We start from the raw sequence: 19,379 nt of genomic DNA, 5'->3' as shown, positions 1-19,379 counted from the left end.
GTTGGTTGTTTTGTTTTTCCAATTTAGGTTTCAAGAAAACATACCAGAAATAGCTTTCTTCCAAGAGATTCCTCGGTATATGACTACTTTGAATTCCATATTGAACATCACTGAGAATTTAACAGATTCTAGCAAGCAAGGTAGTTTTCTGTATTTACTTTACAGTGTTGGTAAACATCATCACTGGTATCATAATTTCTGCTGGAAATCCCAAGACTTGTTTAGCTGCCAGGAAGAAGTGGATTAGTGAAATAATTTACACTATATCCCATGTCCTTGGGAATCCCTTATTTAGGGTAATTCTAGAGTCTGTTCTAGACCACCCTTTGTTTTCTGTACTGTCCAAAAAAATACCGTGTGCTGAAAGTCCTAAGTCTTTGTATTTAGGCGTCTTTTGCTCTCACTAGACCTGTCAACTGTAGCCCACAAACTGGACTGTAAAACCTAGGAAATATGACTGTATTTTGTAAGTTGGGGTTTTTTTGGTCAGCAGCGATGTACTGCACTTCCATACTTCACCTAAAGTCCTCTCTATGTGCTTGAGAGAGCTTTCTCCAGACATACAGCAGTTATATCAATTGTTCTTTGATTGCTCTTTACAGAAAAGTTGAGAGACATGTTTAAAAACGTGGACCAGCTCAAAGAGGATCTCAAAACCACAACAGGAATGTCCGCAGCTAGTATTGATGCCCTTCTGGAATCATCTCTCCCAGAAAACAGCAGTCAGGTAACTTTGCTGTCACCCTGGTGGGAGATCCTCTTGATTTCCACCTTTCGGACCATTAAACCCAGAATTTGTTAGTGAATGCAACTAAGCAGATCACTGCATGCGTGACAGCACAGAGAGAGGTAGACTGTCCCACAGGTCTAGACAGCATAGCGTGTTACAGAGCAAAATAGCCATCCAAAATGCAGCAAGAGCAGCCATTGATGTCAGTTCAGCCATTGGAGACCAAGAGCCATATGTCTCTTTGGCTGTCACTAGTAGCTGGTAAGCAGCCACGCGTTGCCTGGTGAGTGATTGCTCCGATCCGTAGCCAGGGCACAGTTTACTGTAACAGGCTAATGAGGACAAAGTGGGGTCCTTGGTAGGGTCCTCAGTGCTGAGGAGGTGCTGCAGTCCAGATGGAAAAGCACACTTCTAACCAAGATTTGTGAGCGCTCGGGGTCCAAAAATAGCCTCCCATAAGGAGAGATGAGCTTGCCTTCCTCAGCCTCCTGCGCAAGCAGAGCTCCAGATGCTTTCCACCTTCCCAACCATCTTGTCTGGACTAAGCCCCGAAGAGCGTGCTCTTTTCCAAACTTTACGTGCATCAGTCAATGGGAAATTGAAGCCACAAAAGCTTTTACTAGTGTGCAAGCTGGGCAGTAAAACCCAATCCTTAGGATTTGTCCCTTGCAACGGGAGTAATGGGTAGGCATTTTCTGGTTCTTGGGCCTGAAATATGACATTGTGGGGGGAAAAAAACCAGCAAAGCAAGATTAATCCATGCATACTGGAGTGAGCAGTCTACCCCCTAACAAATCTTTTCTTCCTTTGTGCATACACAGCTCATTTCTCAGATCCTCCAGCTGGAGTCTTGTAGCATCCATCCTGCTGACCCGCAGCTGCAAACAGTAGCGGAGGAGTTCTGCAATCTCTCTCTTTCAGAGAGGACTCGTGAGACGTACATCCTGGGGGTCACTCTGTTACAACACTTAGACATTTACAATTTCTTATACAAGGTTAGTGCTGGATTTGTAGAGTGCTTTCTATAGTCTTTGCTGCGTGTAGTGGCTGAAAGGTCATAAAATATCATTGCAGTGGCCAGAAGCTATGCTGATTTACACAAGCCAAAGATCAGGCTTTGCTCATGCAGTAATTTTTATTGCATATCCATGCTGTGACAGTGTGGATACAAATGAGGATCCCAGCTGGTGTAAACCAGCAAACCTCATTTAAAGGCACTGGACCTAGTCTAAATGCCTCCCTTTCTGCTAGTATCATTTATGTGCCATCACAACCTCTTGAACATTCCCAGCTGAGTTCAGATTTCCCAAAAATAAGGCACTGACTGAGCTAAATTTTTTTTATTGCTTGAAAAGGGAAGCCCTAGAAAAAGTACTATAAAATATATTTTCTCAATCTAGTCGGCACCACCAAGTTATTGAATGATTCAGATATCCCACGCACACAACTATATAAACAGCATGTAAAAAATACCATTCATGGAGCAGTGTATACTAAATACATATTCACAAATGCTACAGAAGTGATGCTGGGGGGGTAAATGTTATTAAATAAGAACGTCAATGAATTTGGCTCAGGTCAAAAGTCACTCATAGTGTTTGACATCGGTGTTGTGTGAAATGCTACCTCTTAGAGACTCGGACTATATCCCAGCCGGTATCTGATACGCGTTTCCCAACTGTAGGTGTTTGGAAGCATGCACTGTTCAGACTATGTAATGTTCAGGGGAGTGGTTTGCAAAAGCGCTTGGGGATTTCGGAATACAAATACCATTCATTTCCGATGGGACATCTGCTCCCTAAGCCTCCTAACAGTGTTGAAAATCCCACAATCTTTGTCTTGGAATTAACACCGTGTGGGCGTGTACACGCATGTGTGCACAGATTCCTGCTAATCATAACTGATTTCCTTCCTGCCTCTTGTAGATGTTTTTCCCTAAGGAACTTCAGAAACCCGTGGACAAGATGTTAGGTCTTCTGACAAAAATGAAATATTTCAGACACCAGGTCGAATCTGGCGTTGATCCATTGCTACAAGCTATTCATTCACTGAAAAAGCTCCGGCAGTCTAGAAAAGTGCCACTGACTAAGGTACGTGTAGTCTGCATGTGCTTTGGAGGCAAAACACCACTGGAACAGTTTCCACAGGAATTTCTTACCCTAGCAGCCAAAGGTGCATTAAATCATATATTACTGATTCTCTTTTAAAGCATTGGTGTCCTCAGAACAAACTGATATGTTGCTTTCCTGGGAGAGCTTTGATTTGGAGCAGTGGGACTGTCGTGCTCATGACAGGGAGGACACTAGGAACAAAAATGCAGGGGATGAAAAACTGTCTTGGAGGAGGGTAGACTTTTAAAAAAAATACGCTGGTGTACTGGAAAGGGTCAGCTTGTAAAAACAACTGGAGAACTGCCCGCTAATGGCTATCCAAAACCACGTTAAGTCAACAGCAAAAATTTCTTCTAGCTTTAATGTGCATTAGAACGCACCCAAAGCCTCAAGACTACCCCGAACACTCAGTACAAACCCAGTCCTGCTCTGACAGCTGCACTAACTTCATCCACCACTGGATCCAGTCGCTCTCTGACAGCATAGATCACAGGAATCGTTTCTAGTAATCACTTTACCTGCACTGCAGAACCACATGCAGCCATGGACTAGATGGGGTTAGAGAATGCGCACGTCTGTGTGACAAATTCTGTCTTGTAACCCAGGGTGTGTATGTGTTACCAGGCACAGATTATAGGCAATTCCCATACACACATTATAGGCAATTTCCACACTGGATCTCATACCTGGAAATGAATTTCCCACCTCTGTCATAGCAACAGAGGTTAGCCATAAAAGCATGATTTCCATGGAAAGTCCCTTTTTTTTGTAGAGACAAACTTCTGATAAGGAAGCAGGGTAAAAATGTTCAATCCTTGCCTTCTAATTCTGTTATTTCTTTTTCCTCTCGGAATGGGATACTTTTAGTCCACAGGATTTATTTACATTTTGTCTTTTCTGCAGGCATTATTTAAACCAAACAACTTTAGGATAACACATGGCAAATTTAAGTCCATGTCAAAAGTTCTCTGCAACCAGGAGATCACACCTCTGTTTTTTGAGTCCTTGCTTCCAGATTTTGGAGACCCTGTAAGCAACAGCTCTTCCGTGGAGGATGTCTATGTCCAAAAGATGATGAGGAAATATGGGATTCCTCATGACTCCAGTAAGTCTGGCTTTTCCTTAAGGCAAAAGCATTTCAGAGCCAAACTATACTGTTTCCAGAGAGATCCAGTGCTGAGCTGTTTCCCTGTATATCTCTGGAGGGCTGTAAGTGCTCATGATTTATGCTACCTGAAGATCTGCACTGCCCTAATTATTGGTGGTTTATTTCCATAAACGTTAAAAGGAAAACAGCCTCTGTAGCAGAGCAGTGCTTGACACTGCACTGTTGCCCATTTGTTGATGATCTGGTCTTAAGGCTTGACAGGTCACTGCTTTTTCTTGATGTGTAGTTTTTCCGACTGTACTGACATTATTAACTCCTCTGAGTTCACAAAACTCCGTTTAACCTTCAAGCAGAAAATCTTGGTTCAAACGCTGAGGCTCTTGTTGCCTTGAGTTCAGCAACAGCAGATCTTGGGGGTGGATTGCTTTTGTCAAGACGCATTTTATTAGTCTGTGAAGAGGGCCCTGAAGTCATTCACTGGACACAGCAACAAACTGGGCAGATGGGAAAAAATACACTGGTAGCTTTCTCATATCTGGTTTATTTGTGCTCTGTGCAATTTGTCTGCTTTTCTCCCCTTGCAGCACCATTTTGCTTATCCTTTTACCTGGACCTGGTCAAGACCCCAACTGGAGCTTTAATTTGGTCTTTTTTAAAACCAATGGTGCTTGGAAAGATCCTTTATACACCAGATACCATAGAAACTCGAGCAATCATGGAAAAGGTATGTCTCTGTTTACAGAACCTCAGGATATACCCACTCAAAAGGATTGTAATTTATCTAGCACGAGCTTGTGTCTTTCAGAAGCAGAAGTCTATTTTCTGACTGTTTGGAGTATTAATGAAATTATCTTTTCCTAGTTGCATTGCTGGTCATATGAGTCAGCTTTTGCCTTTGAATATTACCTCCAAAAAATTGCTATTGGTCTAAGATTTATAATATGATTTTTTAAGGCTTTCTGTTTATGAAGTTTCACCCCCATATTTTCAGCCAGTAATAGAGAGATGTCTCCCAGGACAGATGCTGTAACCAGTACTTGTTCACAAGCAGACCAGTGGTAGAAGGAAAGCTGATACCAAGACATGCTCCAAATGTCACGTTTGAGGCCATATTTTTAAGGATTTGCATCCAAACTAAATGCATTAAAGGACGTTTTGCCAAACAGTGATAGGGTGCTAAGAAAAATCCTAAGGAAACTAAATTTGGTCTTAGCTGTTTTATTGACTTATGTATTTTTTAAAAGCTTTAAGGTAATGAATAAATGAATCCTTTTTTTTATAGTCTAATGCAACCCTGAAGCAGATGGCTGATCTAGCCCTGAAGTCCCAGGAGTGGTTGGACAAGTCTCCTGTCATCATGAATTCACTGACTAAGTTAAACCAGACAGTTCCGATGATCAAGGTACGAGATCCTACCTCCCCTCTCTCTTGCGCGCGAAGGAATTGGGAGGATGGATTTCTTTGCTGAAATAAACTGAGGCTCCAGGGGCCTCAGGGACATCTGAGGTCAGCTGGGGAAACCCTTCTCAGGCTTTTGTCCTAGACTTCACAGTTTCTGTGCCTGCCTGTTCCCGTAACGGATATCCTCCTGACGCACCTTTCCATGCAAATCCTCTTTCTGAAATGATCTGTTTGTAATATGCTCCCTGACACTGGCCGTGCTGAGGCCTGCTGGAGGGCTAAGATGAGCAGGGAACGCTCTTCAGTTTGTAAATTAACTTTCTGCTTGATGGAGTGATCCAGCCAGCCAAGACCAGGCAAGAAATGACTTTTTCAGAAAATGAAACAGTATCTATAATAAGCATGTAGCTGTGGGTATACACATAAGAGCTGGAAGATGTCTTTGTACCTCAGTGAATGTAAATAAAATATCTTTTTCCCCTCTGAAGGAGCCTAGCCTTGCTTGGATACAGAAAGCAGCAGGCTCTAATGTTTCACATACTTGCTTCCTGCTCTCTGCGTACAAATTGTCTCTCTCACAAAACTATGAAAATGAGATCTCTGGAACCCTAAAGCATTAGAAGTTAATTTCGGTGGCTGGAGTTCATTGTAATTTCCATGGCACTGAGAGAAAATCCAGAGTGGAACATGCAAAAGTGAAATGAAATATTCTCTGTTGACTGCCCTCATTGGTGGAATAATGAACTATTCAGCCAAACAAGAATCTGTCTGCTGGTCTCCAAGCTAAATTTTGGTTGCCTACCCATTGTGCTTCGGCTGTGTTCACAGGATTTAAAACAGACAAATGAAATTTACTGCACTTTTGGAATAAAAAGATTATCCGTGATTTTTCCATGGATTCTAGTGCCTGGCAGAGACTCAGGAGGCATCCTCTCTTGACTCCGAGAAATACTAGCTCGGACTCAGGGCTCTGTATGATGTTTTCATTGCTAACGTTTCCCCATCCTGATACACAGAGTGAAATATGGAAGGTCAGGAAAGGAGTAGGAGGGGGTTGTACAAATGCTCAGTGAAGGCAGCTGGTCTGTTCTCTTTTAGAAATACACTGAATAAGCTCAAGGGGCTTATGGTCAAACTGATGCTTTTTCTTTTTGCTTGTTGATAGAACACCCTGCAGAATCCCTTCGTGCAGGTTTTTATCAAGCTGATGGTGGATTTGGATGCAGCTGAACTGCTGAGTCAAATAAACGAACTGGGTAAGTTGTTCCACCACGTGAGCTGCCCTCGTATTTCTACTTCAGGTCTGGAAGCTCCAGAGTCACCAAACTGTAGCCATCCTCTGGTACTGCTCTTCTGCTTTAGTGCAAGGCAATATCTCAGCTGTGATTCAAAAATCTTGTGGTCTATGGGAAAAGACTCTTAGAAAGCAAAAGGCTTGTATGAAGAGATGTTTCTCATGAGTGTTCAAGGGATAGTAGGATGGGAATCTCTGCAGCTGAGTGTGGCCACTTGAGGACACTGTTTAGCCATAATTATCACTTCAAATGAGCTTCCTGGGACTCTGCTTGGAAATGCTCTCTGTTGTGGAGAGCTCATTTAGAGCACATCAGGGTTCAACTTTAAAGTTTTCCAGAGCAGAAAAGCAAGGGATCAGATAAAGGTACCCAGGCTGATGAGGCCAGAGGCATCATTACTGGAGATGCTCTGCTGGAATTTGCTGTTCTCTGGTGGCCTTGCATGGTCCTTCAAGGTGAGAGCTGCTGATCTGCACTGTGGGAATCATAGGCTAACAGCGGTGGTGGATACATCGCCTGTTAGTGCACAGCACGGTGATCACAGTCCCTCCCTAGCTGGTCCTATTGTCCTTACCTGCTTTTTCAATGAGTGACTATACATGTCAACATGAATCTGGGTTATGCCAGCAAAACCCAGCATAAACCAAGAGTGGTTGTAGTCCGTTGCAGTCAGAAGGATATTTACATACTGTTCGTGATGACCCCTCTGTTATTTCATGAGTAGCATCTCCTGTCTTAACTCCCCATAAAATCATCGTGCCTGCAGCAGCTGTTCCATATTAGTTACACTGCATTGTGCAGTCACCTTTTAAAACAGCCAGGAAACAGCAGCGTCTTTATTAAACCGCATTATCAGGTTTAGTACACACATCAGCACAACAGACATAACTTTTCCTTGATGAGCTTGGATAAGGCACACTCTCCCCTGAGACAGAGCAGCTCAACAGACGAGTTGATTACATCAAAAACCATAAGATGTGGAAGGAATGACGAGCATCATATGCGAGTCTAAAACCTCAGCAGGTTAGTAGCAACTTCTGATTTGGGATGGCTGTCACATCCCGTTGCTGGCATCCTCCCAAAGGCAAACTCACGAGCATGTTACAAATGATTAACATAAAAATTGGGTCAACAACATGCCTTCATTGCACTGCTAAGTGCAGAAATGTATTTTACACTTAATGTTTAGTATGATGGGGTTTTTTTCTTCCTTTGTGGTGTCATTGTTAGTGTTAAAGAGCAGAATGATGTGATGAATTCTTTGCTATGTGTAGTGATGCTACTGGTTTTGTTTGTGGTTTTTTTTTTTTCCTTTCCAGATGATATTCGGCTGGAATTACAGAACAACGCTGACATTGTCGATCAGCTGAATACATTAGCTACCCTTGCTGTAAATGTGTCCTCCTGTGTCTCATTTAATCGCATTCAGGCAGTCAGAAACTTAGAGGAGATGGAAATGGTGGCTAAAGACCTCTTTCTGAAGAATGAGCTTTTTGCAAGTACGTGACAGTGTCTCAAGTCCCCCTGTAAATTAAATTTAGCCTGGTACAGAGTGGGAGTCCAACGTAAGAAGTTTGGCTTTCCACCAGCAACTGTTGCGGTCCCAGCTCCCACTACACAGCAGTCGATTTTCACCTGGTGTGTGTGGGACCTGCACACTCAGACCTGCTTATGGCAGTGTCTTACACTCTCCTTTGTATACCCCCTCTTCTCTTACACCTCCGCTATCTGTATAGAAAGCCTTTGGTCAACTGGTGTTTTCTCTTGGTTAATTCTCAGTTTGAACAAAATTTCACTGCACTTAGATCTTCATCACAGCTACCTTCTTTCAGGCTCCCCTGGGAAAAAAATGCTTTAATCAAGAAAGATATGAGACAGTTCAATTTATTAGAAGGTCACAAAGCTCTTGAGATGGTCCAGCCAAACACTGCAATATTATATTGGGTCTTCACAGTCACACTTTTCACATTTGTGGGATCAGATCACAGAGAGGGGCAGTGGAGAGTAGGGAATAGGACCTTCTATTAATTTGAATGATACAAATGTGTCTTAATTTTTAAAAAATGCCCAATATCTCCTCAATGGCGATTTACTTGTAAGTCCTGTGTCCTGTTTGATTTTATATCTCGTAACTGAGGGGGAGGTAGAAACTTTTTCTTGGAACTTCAGACCCTCATAATATTTGTCTGTTCCCTTAAAAGCGGTGTTCTTCCATGTTTGTCCTCCACTCCATCATAAACTTTATATATGGAATAATGAGGAAAAATATTCTGGAGAGAAAAACTTCTGTGGTATTGCCTCTACTCAGACACTTTAAAGGAAAAAAAAGTCCTGTCTGTCAAACTGTATCTACAGCGTGCCATTTCTTAACAGGAACTTGCGAAGCTTTTATGTTCTTAGACATCTCAGCTTTGCAGGAATTTATGTGGGCACAAAAATATGTGTAGAGGTCACGGGCAATTTTCAACACCACATTCCTGAGGTTTTTCTGTTACAGCATCACTATGTGAGCTCTGTTGACAGAGTACCTTTGGGCACGTTCACGAGAGGTACGGGTGCTGAGGGACATACCTAACAGATATGTGACAGTCCATGTTAACAGCAAGATTTTTCCAAGTACAGCTGATTATTTTGAGAGCCTTTGATTTTTTTGAATGCTCAGTGGGAAAAGATTTAAAGGTTCTGGGGGCGTATTTCGCACCCAGAATCATTGGTCACATTTGAAAGTACAAGTAGCTGCAATGATGTATAGTTTCCACTTCCAGACCCTCGATAAGCAGCCTACCCATCTGAGCATTATTTGTGCAGCAAAGAAATGAAACAATGGATTGCAATGTAGAAAAGGCCTATAAAAATGAGGAGTTCCTACATATCCATGTGTACTGCTCCCATGCTGTCTACTTTGAAGGAAAGCCTTTTCCCTTTCTTTTCCAAGGTATCATTTTCAAGCTGCCTTCAAGCCATAGCAGCCCTGGACGCTCAGTTCACGGGGACTTGGCCCTCCCTCCTGTCCTCAATTACACCATCCGCATGAGCAGCAGGATCACACAAACCACCAACAGAATAAGGGAGCGCATCTGGACGGTGGGCCCGCACAATTCCACCTCGCAGAGCCAGATTTACAGCCGGGCGTTTATTTATATCCAGGACAGCATTGAGCGAGCCATCATTGAGCTACAGACTGGCAAGAATCCAAAGGAAATAGCTGTTCAAGTCCAGGCCATGCCTTACCCCTGCTACAATAAGGATATGTAAGTTTGTGTGGCTTTTGTCTTCATGCTTTGTGTAAGCTCATCTTGTCCGACTGGTGGAGTTCGCCAGCTGTGCTGGTCTCCTTAATACCACGTTCACGTGGCATAGAAATAATTTCATTTTGTGTCAGGTTTTTTTTCCATGGATATGAACAAAAGAGGGAATTTTGGATGCTAGCATATATGGTCTATGTTTAGTTTGTCTAATATTTTGTTTTCAGTGCTGTGTGTGTATCTGAATTGTCATGGTAACTATAGGTGTTACAGCAGGTAAAATTCATTGTCCCTGTTTTACTACACATGGTAGAACTGAGACCGGGGTTGGCAGGACTTGGGTTAAGTACGAATGTTGGCTTGTTCTGCAGGTGTTTACATGCAGACAATGGAGCAGAACTTAGAAAATGTATTTACTGGGCAAAAAAGAGTCCCTAGGTTTATGTGCTTTGTTCCTAGAGATTGCTATCCAGCTGTGGTATTTGTTATTCATTCCAGTGATTCTAGCTAATGTTCAGCGTATAGTGAATAGTTCTCAATACAGGTGCCTCTCAGATGCTTTAAGAAGGATAAGAGGTAAGATTAAATTGTACAATTCATCTCCCCAATAATGAGGGAGGGCAGAGAAGCTTTTGATGCGCTGAGTTGCCGAGGTTAACAGCCTGTTACACAGAGCAGTGCGGTGTGAACTGCGTGTGGACCAGAATAAGTTTTGAATGGTGAAGCAGATCAAAAAAAGTTTTGGATCATCTTCCTTTCCGCTCGTGTTGAGCCAGATCTGCAGCTAGTATAAACTGCATCTCTGCCAAATGCAATAGAGAGAAGTGAATCTCTCACAGCTGAGGACCTGCCCCTCTGGCAAGGCAATTTTGGTCTGCATTGGAAAGCTGGCAACATGGTGCTTCCTCAGAGTTATTACCCTGACCGCAGCTGATGGCCAAACTGAGTGGAAAACACACAGGGAAGGGATTTCAGTGTCCATCAGAAAGCACTGAAGGATGTTCAGCAAATAGTACTGGTAGGCTGGATGGTCACTCCACCCTGACATGAGGGTCTCCCTTGGACCAGAAGTACAGACTAGACCTAGGAGCTCTTTCTGTTGAAAAGCCTGTGTATCCGCTGCATGAGCTAAAAGATTATCTGGGAGCTATAGCTATAGGAGCTATAGGAGCTATAGCAGACCCATTAATCTCCTGTGTCAGCCTGTCACTTCAGAGAGCTGGGGACCTATAATCTCCTCTCAAGGTAACAGCGTGCAAAGTGCCTGCAAGTACGCAGGCAGTGAGCATACAAACCAAATGTCAATTTCTTGCAGCAAATACGTGGATTATTGCTGTGAGATGGTTTTGTACAATGATTAACTGGCTGCTGGAGGCATTTACTACAGTGTTATCTGCTCCTTTTCTTGTTCTTGGGCTGCTGAGAAAACCACCTGCCTTCAGGTTTCCCTCCCCACCCCAGGTTCAGAGGGACGTGAGTTTGCTCAATTATTAAAATACCTAAAGGCTTTGGATTTGCATGCAGTAGAAGTCGTCATAAAATGGCTGTTTATTGATTGTTATCACATAGTTACCATCCTGTAGAGAAATGGAGGGAATATATATATACAACTACACAGAAGGTGTTGGGAAATGCTGAATTTTTAATAGTCTAGAGATCATGCACAAGGTGGTAGCCAAAAAAACCCAAAACAAATAACAAAGAACTAGTGGAGCTACTGAAGTGACTTTTCATTGTTCTTTATAAATATGGCTTCATTTGTGTGGAAGTGTTTCCTGAAAGTGCTGGTGTATGGGAAATTTTCAGCTTTACAGGTAAAAAAAAATTAGAAACAAATGTAATCCTTTTAATTTCTTACTGTTATGCTACATTAAACTTTTCCTGGGAATAACACTGATTTTTTTTTTTTTTAAGCCAAGTTTAGAAATGAGGGAAGAAAGCATAAGCCATGTAGATACAATGAAGTGAATCTCCTGCTATAAAAACTTTATATCACTAAAGGAGAATTTTACTGTTGGCCATTGTTGTCTTTTCTCTGCACACATTTGGCACAGGAAGAAGGTTTTAACTAAAGTGAGGAGCCAAGAATTGCGAAGCCCACATTGTAGACCTGGATCTGCAATACCTGTCCTGTGGTGTAATAGGACAGACGCTCTGAGGGGAAGCACCTATATCCAAACTCTGGCACCTGGAAATATTACCTGATAACAAAATTGGGCCATTATATCTATTAACAGAACTGGGGATTATGGCTGGCTGCTGTGATGTTTCAAAATGGGATGCACCCCATCAGAGAACCAGGAGATGCCACTGCCCATGGCGGTTCCTGCTCCTGCCAGTGGTGCTGCTGAGCAAAACTTCCAGAATGCATCTGGAAATCCCTCTGTGATTTAAAAAGAGAAAAAAAGATTTTTGAACTGTCACAAGTTTCATGAATAGAAAATCCGATGCAATGGCAAAATAGCCTTTTTTTTGTAATTATTAATTATACTCTACATCTTGAAATATAAGCCTGCCTTTTCCTGTGCCAAAGTATTATTCTGAGAAATATATTCTGTATAAAGCCTTAATCCCCAGAACATTTTGTATTCAGCTAAAGCCTGCATTTGCCTTTTACAGGTTCTTAACCAGTGTGACCTACTCTCTTCCATTTGCTCTGATGGCTGCCTGGGTGCTGTTTATAGCTGATTTTGTTAAAACACTTGTTCAAGAGAAAGATCTGAGGCTTTATGAGGTACAGTGAAACTTTCTGGGGCGTGCAAAATTATAAACAGATTTTCCTTATTAGTGGGTAGTATGTCTCGTGTGTAATATTAAATGGAGCAAAACAAGCATTTAGGAAAATAATATTCCAAATGCCTATTGTTTGACCTGCAGCGTTTGAATTCTGACATTGTAAGCAAGCTCAAAACCATAGAAATGCAGGGCATTTGCCCTTCAAGTGGGACAATATTGCTTTGCAGTTCTGAACACTGGAAACATGGGGACCTTACAAAATTACAAGTTTTCTGAAGATTTAAAGGTCTCTAAAAATTGACTTTGAGTCATACCTATTGGGGACAAAGACATGAAAAGTGACTTATTTCCTATCCTTGAAGTTATTGTACTTAATATTTCAGAAGGTGCTACATATTACATCAGCTCCTCTGAAATGAAGTTCTTCAGGTTGCCTTATTGGAAAAGAAATGACATTGAGACATAGGGAATTTATTAAATTAACTCAGGTTTTCGGTGTGAACACAATCAACAGAGATGAGCAGCAAAGAACTTTTGTAAAACTAAGCTTCAGCAAGCAACAAAAGCTCGAGCGGATTTGGTTTTTATCCGATACCATGGAAACACATACTGATTCACCAAAAACATTTTCAAGAAGGGGCACTCTATGAACTGTGATGAGATTGAAAATGAGTGCACCCCAGTGGCTAGCTGACAGCCCCTTACTCTAGTTTAGGGAACCCAGTTACACTGTCTCTAAGAACCAGGATGTCAGTAATCTTTTTAGGCATGTAGTAATCTGCAACAAGACGCCAGCACCTCTAGTTTCCTTTGGATTTAGCAATACAAACTTACAGTTCTATACAAGTCTTGTAGACTTGATCATCAGCTAATATAAATTAATATTGCTTCCTTATAACCATGGTAACTTAGCTATTATTTGTTGTCTTGGGAGAGTGTTAGAAATGGTTTGGTTTCAGAGATAGTTAAGAGCTTTTATGCTCAAGCCACTGGATCAATTAGCATTATTGTAAAAAATAACCCAAAACGCTTTAGAAAAGTTACAAATCTAAGGCTAGAAGTTGCTTTGGAGCTTGTGGGCTGCGACGCTTCATACTTGCAAGTCCTTTCTGTGCTGTTCTTTTGCAATAGACTGTTTTGCAAAGCTAGGGCATTCCGGAAGTGTGAGTGCATCGTTACTCCCTGGTTATCAACATGCAGTATGCCAGAGTATTGAAGGACCATGTTTTGGTTGCATACCCTGTCCAGAAACTGAAAAAAGAAACGGTTCGGTATCAGCAGAACGATCTCTTAACAAACAGTTGTCATTTGTGATTCTTTTTTTCACCTTTTTCTCTGTAGTACATGAAAATGATGGGTGTCAACGCCAGCAGCCATTTCATTGCCTGGTTCATAGAGTGCGCCATCTTCCTTCTAATTACTGTCACCTTCCTCATTATTGTTCTAAAAGTGGGTGACATCCTTCCCAAAACAAACACAGCGCTCCTATTCCTGTACCTTATGGACTACAGCCTGTCCATCATCGCCATGAGCTACTTCATCAGTGTTTTCTTCAATAACACCAACATAGCAGCCTTGGTGGGCAGTCTCGTGTACATTCTCACCTTCTTCCCCTTCATCGTGTTGCTCGTCATTGAGAATCATTTGAGCTTCTCTGTGAAAAGCGTGCTGGTAAGTTCTGCTTTTCATCAACAGGGACCACGTGTGTGTGGAAGCAGACGCTCACCTTCAATAAATCTCAGCTCTTATTATGGCTTGTGTCACAAATATACATGAGTTGGGTGCCTTTCTAAATTCCATCAGTGGCTGTTGACAGGCACAACAACATGTGACCAGAGAGTTAGCTGTGGCCTGTTTGAGGGAGCCTTGGAATTAGTTGTGTCCAAAGCAAAATACTTTGGACATTTTAGTGAGTTCCCACCTGCCAGCTGAACCAGAGTAGTTTGAGCTATGACCTTTGCCCTTTCCAATTGCAAAGCAAAGTGGGTTACTTTCAACCACCGTGGAGAAACAAGGCTGTCTCGGTAAGGAGTTTAGGTAGCAGGGCTGCGAAGGAGGGCTGGCTCTGCTCATCCTTTAGTTTCATGTACCTCAAATTCCTAGCTATGGAAATAGATGTAAAGCCTTGTTTCTTACCAAGGGTAGAAATAGGTAGGTATTAGGTTCCAGAAGACAGATTTGTTTTCTTTGAGTCACCAAATTCAGGGAAGGACATCTCTTAATGCAAGAGGTAAAATTATTAACCAGATGGCAGCTAATTCTCAAGCACTGCTGTATTTCAAAAGCCTAAAATAAAGCCCTGTATGAGGGAAGAAGTTGGGTCCTGGGCATGGAAGCAAAAGACAAGCAGGCTCTAAGGCAACATTACAGCCAGAAGCACTGCCCATCATAAGCCTGGTGCAGTGCTCTTTGACTGTTGGAAAAAAACCAACAACCCCCTGCTCATGTTTCTGGCTACTGGACCAAGCCAATGAGGAACCTGTTTTGTTGACTGGCTTGATTTTTCTTTGAGATTAATTAATTCATAAGTTCTTTGCTTTCAATTTTGTTTATCCCACAGAGTCTATTGTCTCCAACTGCGTTCAGTTATGCAAGTCAATACATTGCTCGATACGAGGCGCAGGGCATAGGTATGTTTATTGTACACAAAACTAGGCATTGAGCTCCCATGGTTGTGACATTTAACTAATATGGATTCTGTTTGTATTTCTAAATTCTTTTCTGCAGGTCTGCAGTGGGACAACATGTATAAGTCCCCAATGATTGGAGACAACACTTCCTTTGGCTGGATGTGCTGGCTCATTCTGATAGACTCTTTCATTTACTTCATCTTGGGATGGTATATAAGGAATGTTTTCCCAGGTAAGGATACGAAGCATCAAGGCTGGTGCTGTACCATCTCTTTTGGAAAACAATGAATACAACACTGGCTGATTCCATGGTTCGGGCAGTAAGACAGTCTGCACACCCTTCTAGATCGAAGGGATCGTGGCTTTGTGGATGTCAGAGAGTTAATGAAACTGAGACAGAGCAGAGCAAGGGAGAACTAGGGCTCCTCTGCTTATCACATGGGTAGGTGGGTCTCCTGAAGAAGCTGAAGCCAAGGACACAGGAGGGTGTATTTGCAGTCTGGTGGGTGAAAATGAGAACAGAGCATGTTAGCCTGCATTTGTCAGTTGAGTGATTTTGTGTTGTGTTACTTATATCATTTGATTTCAAAAAGTAATTCCTGCCTTGGGCAAGAGCCAGTACATTTGTCTTTTGCTTTTCTTCCCCACCTAATGAAGCGGTCTGCTGGTATACGGAAATCTACCCAGAGGAAAATGTAAAGAACTCCTGCCCTCCAGCTACGAAGTTACTCAGAATAACAAATTAGTGAATGCTTCCTATTGTGTCAGTCAGGCAGATTCTCTAACGAGTATCAGTACCTGAGCACATCAAGAGGGGAGAGATCTCTGTGGAGTTTCTTTTTGCCATTTTGAGTGCACCCCAATAGTGATACTTCCTCAGAAAGAGGTACCTGATGAGATTCCTCTTCTCCTTGTAGGTAGATACGGCATGGCTGCTCCCTGGTATTTCCCGTTGCTTCCATCTTACTGGGTTGAATACAACAGTTACCTCCCCTTCTGGAATGAGAAACGAAGAGGTCTTCTCTTCACCAAGCTGTTCTTAAAGAAGGAAGCCACCCTCAACAACAAGATATGTATGTGAATGCTAGATGGGGTAGAGATACTAACTTATGTTTTAGGTAAACGAAGCCAAATTTGTAAAGGGGCACCATACTCAGAAAGCACATTTCTCTATCAATCCTTATTTTGTAGCACAGGAAGAATTGGAAGCTGTTACGTGAATGGAGATCTGACTTTTAAATTGTACTTGTTTCTTCCTATTTGGTGTGGAAATCCAGTACTGACTTTCACATGCATTTGTGTATGTTGTAGTTGGGTAGTTACCTGAGATGCATATATCTCGGTCTGCAATCCTCTGTGCAGAAATACACTTTTGTGCAAGCAAATACAGGTTTCCACTTGGCAAAAGGGATGTGTGCATCTTTGTTCATCTCTTTAAATATTTAAATAAATGTTCATCTCTGTAAAATATTGTGAGATCACACATAAAAGCTTCCTGATTCTGCCTAACTAAAATAACTCAGTAGTTTTGCTGTATGTCCTCTAATTTTCTGTGCTTGCTTAGTATAAATTAAGTTAGATGCTCCGAAACATCTAAATATGAGACCTTTTCAAAAGTGATTAATGCTTAATGTCAGGAGTTATTAGAAGCTGCAGAAGTAAAAAGAAGAAATCCCAGACAGCTCAAAATGATACAGATCCTGTGAAATGTTCTCTACTTTCCTAGCTGAAAGGCACCTACTTTTGCTGTATTTTTCTTTTTAAAAATCTTTTCTTCTTATCTCTGAGGTGAAATAAAGTAGCACAGACCTGCCGCAGTGCAGTAACTGTCCTCTGACCCTTCAAAGGTGCCCCCCCTCCTCACCTGGAACCAGAGCCCACAGACCTCACCTTGGGAGTCTCCCTCCGTGGCATAACAAAGGTTTATGGATCCAAAGCTGCAGTGGACAACCTCAGCCTCAACTTCTACGAAGGGAATATCACTTCCCTGCTGGGACACAATGGAGCCGGGAAAACTACGACCATGTGCGTATCCTTTAAAGCTGGTTTGGTTTTTTTTTTTTATACTGTGGGGCACGATTGGGTGAATGAGAGAGCAAGTGGGGCTCTGCAGTGTTGGGAGGCTGAATAAGATGCTTTTTTAGGCCAAATCTCTCTTGTAGTTCTATCTTGCTCATGGATGACCTCAGCAGCCCCTTCATCTATTAGAATTAAAAGTTCTTTTCTGCTTAGAAGCATGCTTTTTAATCTGGTAGGATACCTGTAATACACAGCACAGCAGCTGTTCTAGCATTTTGTTCCATGACACTTTGGTGCCTGGGGTGAGGTTGTTCTGAGAGCTGTGGGTAGCTTATGCACTCACCAAAGCTGAAGTCATATTAGCAAGAAAGCTTAATAAAGGTGTATTTCAGCTGTACAAACTCATGTCTTGGCTGGCTGGAACAGCAGTGGGTTAATACATCGGCCTTTCAGCCCTTCTTGCCATTTATAAATTATTATTTGAGTTGTTAGATAACGGCACTAAAACAGATCTGTAGAACTTGATTTCTCCACTGATATATATGTGCATCACTCTGAAAGCAACATTAAGCTGATAAATAGAAGCCTCAGAAGAGCCAAAAACAATAAGACAGATGTGCGCTTCATCTCAGCTTATTATCAATTCATCTCATCCTCTTTGCAAAGTGTAGGCAAAGGTGATATACAAAAAAGTATAATGGCTTCTTGAAACTTAGTGCAGACTTCAAATCCTGAGTAAGGTCACAAGTTACTTCTTTCTTTTTTTAATGGTGGTTAAAAGTCCCAGGAGAGGGAGAAGCTCTGGGAAGATGAAGGGCAGTCTGGGACACATCTTCTCCCTTTAGTCCCTGCAGGACAGCACCAAAAATGACCTATAATATGCAAGTAGTTATTCTGAGCAGAGGTTGTTTTACTCGGGTCTGTCGGGTATTGCTAGGTAGGTAATTATTTGATTGAACTAGATGGAAGTGCTGCCCACTGTGAGGTGTCTTGTCTGGAAGTCCTCCCCCATTTCTTGTTAATAATGGCAGTGAAGTTGGGTTTCCATGCTCTGATGTGGTTTTCAGTCTCTGTTGTGGTGAGCAATACAAGGCTGTCTGGATACTGCAGACAAACCTCAGAGAATGAGGAGTAATTGTGTTATATGAATTCCCAGCGGTTAAATTGGAAGCCAAGGGCATTCATGAGTATTGATGTATGGGATGTGCAATAGTCTGGCTTAGGGAGTGGAAGGCTGCAGAAGGTAAAAGTACGTGTGAAAAGTAGCCAGAGTTCGGTGTGTGAGCTTGGTACTTGCGCTCGCGTTCCTGCAGAGGGGTAGGAGGATGTCCTTCCATGTTATTTGGCCACCGCTCTGCCAAAGCATGGACAGACAGCAGAAGCAGAAGTGGTCGGTGGTCCCTGGCTGGAAGAAGTGTGGTAGTGATGTAAGGAAACTTTGAAAGCAATGATATGTACAGGACCGTGTGAAAAAAAATTACATACGGCTTTCTTCCTTTTCTAACTTCTATTTATTTTTCCCTTTCAGATCTATTTTGACTGGGTTGTTCCCTACATCATCAGGTACTATCTTTGTGTATGACAAAGACATCAGGACTGACCAGGAAGTTATCAGGAAGAACATGGGGGTGTGTATGCAACACAACGTGCTCTTTAACTACCTCACCACAAAGGAACACCTGCTACTCTACGGGTACATCAAAGTCCCTCACTGGAGTGAACAGGAGCTCTACCAAGAAGTGAAGAGGTATAAAAATAGTAAGGGTTGGAGAAGGGAGAGCGGGCCGTTAAAATTATTGTGTGGTAGTGCCATTTCCACTGCAAAGCTCAAACGAATGGCTTTGAGGTCTGTTGCAGACCCTGCATAGTGTTCAAATAACGCCTTGGTCTGACTAGAGGAATATATTGAGTGTTGATATCTGTGGCTGTAAGAAAACAACGTATCTTCTCCAGGGGGTTTCCAAGCTTCTGTGGCAATTCTTTGGAGATTAATTTATAGGCCTAAGGGTCTAGTCCTTGCTGCTTTACAGTTTTCCCCAGAAAGAGATTTAATCAACCAGTCAGAAAGATGATGTCGGTTTTATTGGTTCTGCGGAGAAGTGAA

At 42.2% G+C, this 19,379-nt stretch overlaps 1 protein-coding gene across 1 annotated transcript in view; it reads left to right on the top strand.

Moving 5' to 3' along the window:
- The window catches only part of ABCA12 (ATP binding cassette subfamily A member 12), an 86,504-nt gene that overhangs the window by 37,298 nt on the left and 29,827 nt on the right, over window positions 1-19,379 (top strand). The window contains exons 14-30 of the mRNA XM_054830124.1: window positions 28-140; window positions 603-727; window positions 1,552-1,725; window positions 2,656-2,820; window positions 3,745-3,946; window positions 4,534-4,673; window positions 5,232-5,351; window positions 6,516-6,606; window positions 7,965-8,144; window positions 9,581-9,896; window positions 12,510-12,624; window positions 13,968-14,297; window positions 15,187-15,256; window positions 15,354-15,488; window positions 16,174-16,329; window positions 17,104-17,281; window positions 18,804-19,022. Of these exons, the coding sequence (XP_054686099.1) occupies window positions 28-140; window positions 603-727; window positions 1,552-1,725; window positions 2,656-2,820; window positions 3,745-3,946; window positions 4,534-4,673; window positions 5,232-5,351; window positions 6,516-6,606; window positions 7,965-8,144; window positions 9,581-9,896; window positions 12,510-12,624; window positions 13,968-14,297; window positions 15,187-15,256; window positions 15,354-15,488; window positions 16,174-16,329; window positions 17,104-17,281; window positions 18,804-19,022 (2,829 nt within the window). The remainder of the gene's footprint in view (window positions 1-27; window positions 141-602; window positions 728-1,551; window positions 1,726-2,655; window positions 2,821-3,744; window positions 3,947-4,533; window positions 4,674-5,231; window positions 5,352-6,515; window positions 6,607-7,964; window positions 8,145-9,580; window positions 9,897-12,509; window positions 12,625-13,967; window positions 14,298-15,186; window positions 15,257-15,353; window positions 15,489-16,173; window positions 16,330-17,103; window positions 17,282-18,803; window positions 19,023-19,379) is intronic.

This window comes from Grus americana, chromosome 6 (genome assembly GCF_028858705.1).
Source record: "Grus americana isolate bGruAme1 chromosome 6, bGruAme1.mat, whole genome shotgun sequence".
Classification (NCBI taxonomy): Eukaryota; Metazoa; Chordata; class Aves; order Gruiformes; family Gruidae; genus Grus; species Grus americana.
Note: the sequence above shows the minus strand (reverse complement) of the source record. Positions and strands in the feature narration are given on the sequence as shown.